The following is a 6,000-nucleotide window of genomic DNA, read 5'->3' on the forward strand; positions in this document are numbered from 1 at the left end:
TACACAGTAGTAGTAGTAGTAGTAGTAGTAGTAGTAGCAGCAGCAGCAGCAGCTTATTCCTCTTTCAGTTCATCTTTCTCCAGTTTCACAAGGTTTTCAGCTTAGTTTACAGTCACTAGATATTGGTGTGGATGGTACTCAGGTCAGATAATCCTTAAGACAGATCGGTGTGAGTGCAAATACCCACCAACTTGCCCACATTCACCAAACCATCCAACCTACCATCCACTGCACATTGACTAACTCATCCACAACCACAACCATCCACTAATTGATCCACCCATCCATCCATTGTCCACTAACCCTCCCCTCAGGCTACTGACTCACACTCATCCATCCACCATCCACCCACCCTCTCGCATACACCAGTACTATCATCCATGCCTCATTTACACACATAATATCTATCACCCACACCCTTCACTCACCCAGCCACTCGTTCAACAAGTACACACACACACACACACACACACACCAGAACTATCATCCATACCTTATTTACACACACACTATCACCCACACCCTTCACTCACCCAGCCACTCATTCAGCAAGTACAGACACACACACACACGCACACACAATCATACATAATTACATACATATATAATCCTGCGTGATTCCTTCCTGTGTGACAATGCACTTGTGTGATCTTGTAAAAGAGACTAATTCCTGAAAGTTTCGGTGAAAAAGGCGTGAAATTAAACATCTTGACGAAAAACAGTTGAGATTGGGATGAAAGAAGCTACGCAGTGCAAGGAATGCCTGTTTATTTTGAACGCAACTGGGCAAGCCGTTTCTTAATTTATATATTTATTATCGTCTCGAAAAAAGAAAAAAAAAAATTTCCCCCCGTGCTTCTACAACCTCCCTCCATTTGGTTATAAGGACGTACCTATTATAGCATATGCACGTACTGAAGATCTTCCAGTGCCAAACGCTGTTACAATATTTTACAGATATCAGAAGACTCAAACGTGTATGCTGTACTGACGTGTCATTTCCGGTCTAAGGGGAGTTCTGAGTTTATTTATGCAGATTTTCATCAATTCCATATCCGTTATGCTGGAGCATGCATTTGCCGTGGTCGATTTCGTAAATTACAAAAAAAGACGCATAATCTACAAAACTTACTTTTTGGCTTAAAAGAGTGTCATTGATTTGCTCATAGACTTCTGTACATGGACACCTTTATTTGCTGACCACTCTGGGAAGCATCCTGCGAAAATTTAGTATATCTACAGTGAATCTGCTTAATGAAACGTAGGTGTGGCGTGGTACGACAATGAGGCGGAGACTTACGGACGGGCACATGATGGGAGTCTGCTGATTGGCTGCTAATTGCGCCTTATTTTAAAAGTTGTATGGACTTCCTTTGCTCTTGAGATAAATGCAACGAGAGAGAGAGAGAGAGAGAGGTTCATAGAATTACTTAAACCGTATTGACTGCACGCATGTGATATTCCATGCTCGGTGGTCGTTTTAACATTTGAGAGGCGTTCCATTCGTCAAGTGTGGAATCTGGAATGTAGCTGCGTTATATTACGTGATAAATTTTGAACTTCAGCGCTTGAGCAACAAGGAACCCAAAGTTGGTCCATAGAGCAGTATAAAGACGCACATTGAGTCTCATATTTCTCTTATCTATTCTACTTTAATTGTAAAAATAGGAGAGTGCAACTAGCACTGAAACAACAATGCACGGCTGTCTAATAGGAAAAGATGTAACCCCAGTAGCCGATATTGAATATAAAGAAAACAAGAGGCGTCGTGATTTTGGTGAAAAGGACGAGGTTTGAAACAGTGATCTTGGGTTTGTGCACCGGTTTAATCACTGGCTGCTGTACGGGACGGACCTGCCACATCTTGGTGACGGGGGTTGACGGGTCATCCCCATAAGCCACGCTGTCGACGAAGGCGTGGTAGATGATGACGAGGAAAGTGATGCCGATGCAGAATATAAGCCAGATATCCACCATTTTGAAGTAAGAGGTTTTAGGAAGTGACGCAGATACCTGTAATATGAGATGATGAATTTGCATATGTGAATAATTTCTCAGCATCGTTTAAGATTGCAGTATTGGAAATACATCATGGTAACAGTTACAAACGTGTTGATGATCGAGCACCGTGACAACACCTGTGAAAAGAGCGTGGCGATGACCAGTTGCACCGTGAGAGCGGACATCATGCGCACGTCGAAGATGGCTGTCCTGAAGAAAAGAGTGGTGTAGCTGACGACGAGGAGGACGAGGGTGGGTGTGTAGATGGTGAGGATGGCGTAACCGTAACGGCGTGTTAGGGGAACCAACACGCGCGCTTCGCTGAAGTGTCCGCTGTTATCGTGTACCAGATTCACCTTTCCTACCTGTAAAGAGGGCGCACACACATACACAGAAATAAAAAATATTGTCGTTATAGAGATTACGTGAACAAGCTGATCTATTCTACTTTAGCTAGCGAGGAAAAAAAGGGAAGAATAGAATATATATATATATATATATATATATATATATATATATATATATATATATATATATATATATATATATATATATATATATATATATATATATATATATATATATATATATATATATATATATATATATATATATATATATATATATATATATATATATATATATATATATCAGTTATCAGAGGTTTCAAGACATAGCTTGTACGAGATGGTGTAATGAAACCTTGAATTGCTATGGCTTCTCTTCTAGGTTGGTAAAATGGCATGGTACCCGTTTAGGGAATAATCTTTAAAGACAACAGTGGCAACAAAAGGAATATAAAAACTGGCAGGGTTAGTCAAATGAAGTTACAAGTCTTTTTTTTCTTTTTATGTAGAGGAACTCTGGCCAAGGGCTATAAAAAAAGCACACACACACACACACACACACACACACAAAAAGGACTTACTAAAGGTGGCAGTCCCTAAAGAATACTGCCAAAAGATTACTCAGAATTAGGTAAGTATCTTGAAGCCTCCCTCCTGAAAGAGTTCGTCATAGTTCATAGTGGCAGTAGGAGTTAATAGGCTAAGGAGCTGACTGAATAATTGAACCAAGGATAAGTCGAAACAGATTATGATGAACTGCAACGATATATACAAAAGAAAGTCCCCAACAAGAAATCAAAACAGACTATGCTGAACTACAAGCATATTCATCAGCATTATGAGTTTGGCAGCACTGACCTCGTACTCAATAAGGAATGGGTTGGAAAGGTACTGGACGCTGGAGTTGTCAGGATCAAAGGTGAGGAAAGACTTGAGCTCCGAGGTGATCCTGAGGTGCATTTCACACTGCTGGGCGTCGAACGGGTACAGGCGGAGATCGAAGTTACATTTGTACACTGTGCCGTACTTCCTTCTAATGGTGAGGGTGTTGTCCTGACCGCTGTACACTTCCACTGCAGACACATGGGGCAGAGCACTAGTACCAGATGTGTGTGTGTGTGTGTGTGTGTGTGTGTGTGTCAGATTGGGTTGGTATGTTTAGCCAAGATTAGTGTCATCAATTATTGTGATATGTACGAATTATCTCTCTCTCTCTCTCTCTCTCTCTCTCTCTCTCTCTCTCTCTCTCTCTCTCTCTCGTTTTCTCATCTTTACTTGTGTTAGTGATTTTCTTCCTCTTACTCCACCACCACCACCATTCTCACCTTTCGCTCCTCTTCCGCCTTCAACAACAACAAAAGCAACAATCACAACCACCACCAACAGCAACAACACTGCTACTACTACTACTACTACTACTACTACTACTACTACTACTACTACTACTTCTTGTTCTAGTTCTTGTTCTTCACTACTACTACTACTACTACTACTACTACTACTACTACTACTACTACTATTACTACTGCTATTACTACTGCTACTAATAATACTGTATTACTTCCTCTACCTCTACCGTCACTGTCAACATAATCACTGTAATTTATGTTTTTGTCGTCTTTCATATATATATTTTATCTTTTTTTTCTCTCTTATTTCATCTCTCATGGCCATAATTCTACAGAAATTATGTCTAATTGTTGTGCAAGAAAAATTGACAACGTGGAACAACAAAAATCCTGGGAGATTCTTTTCCCCAAAGTCATTATTTGTTATTAGTGAGGTACGTCAGCATGTCTGCTCTCCTGACTTGTTATGATGTCAAGTAAATCACGTTTCTCCGAATTCACTTAGCATATTATCGTCTAGGACCAATCAATCGCATGTAATCGTGTAAAAACGGAGGCCAAAAAATCTATTAATATCAGTCAATCTCTCTTCCCTATTGGAAATACGTATGTAGTGTATATCGCCGCAAAGCCAGAAGCTGCTGTATTTATGGCACTAATGGTAAAGGAGTCCTCGTTAATGCAATAAAATGCTAATAAGGGAAGCATTGATGCAAAAAGTACCGTATGAACTACTTACACTTCTGAGGGTTCCCCACTTCAGCATTTTTGTGTGAACGACACGAACTAGCAGAGATGAGAACTACCATAGGAAATTATTATTTCTATATGTTCACCCCAGTTCTCTGAAGTCATGGAATCACTCTTTATTACCAGAATTGTGGTTCGCCCGGTCTATGTAGTCGGTTTGTTCACATTTAAATGCTTTGGTGAAAGCTGACTTAGTGGATATGGTAGATATTTCTAGAAAGGCGACCGTGGCGAAACCTTACCTTCGGCTGGGGCGGCGGGGTCCATGTAGAACTTGTGGCGGCGACGGTCAATGAACATGACCACGTCCTCGTCGATGCGGGTGCGGTGGATGTTATCTGTGTTGATGAAGTTGACCTGTGGTATCCAGAGTCGTCCCACCGCCTCCATGTCCAGCTTGTTGAGGCTGTTGTTTGCCTTCAGGTTGAGGTAACTGAGTCGGTTATCAGTCCATGTCATTGCAATCTCGTAGGCGACCTCCATAGTCATCTCGAGGGTCTTGACAGCAATAGTCTCCATGATGACGTCGAGGGTGATGGGCAGACTGAGATCCTCGTCTCCACTCAGGCGAGGGGGCAGGTGAGACTGGTAGTCCTATAAATTATCGCATTAGGTCCAGGTTGGTTTCAAGTGGTCACACGTGCATGTGTTTAAGTGTTTCGGGGTGTCACTGTCTTACCTGTGGAAAGAAGATGCGCTTGCAGTCGTATTCGTCGCTGTTGTCGCGGCAGTCGTACTTGAGGTCACAGCGGTAATGAATGGGAATGCAGGTGGCGTCGTTGCAAGTAAAGTGACCGCTGGAGCAAGGAGAGAGAGTAAGCTGACGTCTACCTTCCTTTTGGTCACATACAGGCACCTGCAGACGCCACCATCGGAGCCCCATGGGGAAGTAAGGGACTGCCTCTTCCATGTACGCCATTGTGACATTGTTTACCACGTCCACCCAAGTCCACATTTCGTCCTCCAATCGGATGTGGTATTTTCCATAGCCGATGAATATCACTTGACCGATAACACGCTGGTAGGCAACGAAATAAACGTTTCGTAATTCTTGTTCACATATGCCGTATAACGAAAATCTCTGCTGTTTTTTAAAGGTGCATACGGCGCAGCGTATTTGCATCTCACAGCTAATGTCTGCGACTCCGTAGCGGCTGAGTGCTGCACAGTTCTCGTAGCGCAGGCCGTTTGGTTCGTAGGGCGCCCAAAAAATATTTGTCACAAGGCTGCCGTTGTTCATCCTCCAAACATCCTCCTCCACTATGTCTGTCAGCGCCGTCCAGAAGTTGTAGTGACAGTTGTCATGGTCTGGGTGTGTGGCGGCTGACACGTTCTGAAGCCTCTGGATGTCTCTGATTGAGGTAGCCCAAGGCAGCTCTGTCCCCAGCGCTTCGCATATGTAGTGGGCCGTCACCACAGGCAGCGAGGGGAACCAGAAATATGACGTGCCCACTTCTTGTTGACAGAATTCTTCCAGGGAGAGGTTGTAAGGGGTGACAACCTTCAGACTCCAGCCGGCCTCCCAAGAGATGTAGTTGCCTTGAGGGTTAGTC

At 42.9% G+C, this 6,000-nt stretch overlaps 1 protein-coding gene across 1 annotated transcript; it reads right to left on the reverse strand.

The window, feature by feature from the left end:
• Positions 1–1,163: 1,163 nt before the first annotated feature.
• On the reverse strand, positions 1,164–5,106 carry LOC135106373 (gamma-aminobutyric acid receptor subunit beta-3-like). The gene is made up of 5 exons (XM_064015320.1): positions 4,690–5,106; positions 3,207–3,421; positions 2,139–2,366; positions 1,855–2,013; positions 1,164–1,217 (listed from the first exon to the last, which is right to left on the reverse strand). The coding sequence occupies exons 1-5, from the start codon at positions 4,964–4,966 to the stop codon at positions 1,164–1,166; spliced, it is 933 nt and encodes a 310-aa protein (XP_063871390.1). The 5' UTR covers positions 4,967–5,106.
• Positions 5,107–6,000: the final 894 nt, after the last annotated feature.

This window comes from Scylla paramamosain, chromosome 2 (assembly GCF_035594125.1).
Source record: "Scylla paramamosain isolate STU-SP2022 chromosome 2, ASM3559412v1, whole genome shotgun sequence".
In the NCBI taxonomy this organism is placed as follows: domain Eukaryota; kingdom Metazoa; phylum Arthropoda; class Malacostraca; order Decapoda; family Portunidae; genus Scylla; species Scylla paramamosain.

Coding starts and splice junctions, on each gene's coding strand:
- LOC135106373 (XM_064015320.1), bottom strand. CDS start 4,966: ATGGAGACTATTGCTGTCAAGACCCTCGAGATGACTATGGAGGTCGCC. Junction 3,422..4,689: donor CCCCGCCGCCCCAGCCGAAG/GTAAGGTTTCGC, acceptor ATGTGTCTGCAG/TGGAAGTGTACAGCGGTCAG. Junction 2,014..2,138: donor TCGCCACGCTCTTTTCACAG/GTGTTGTCACGG, acceptor CTCATATTACAG/GTATCTGCGTCACTTCCTAA.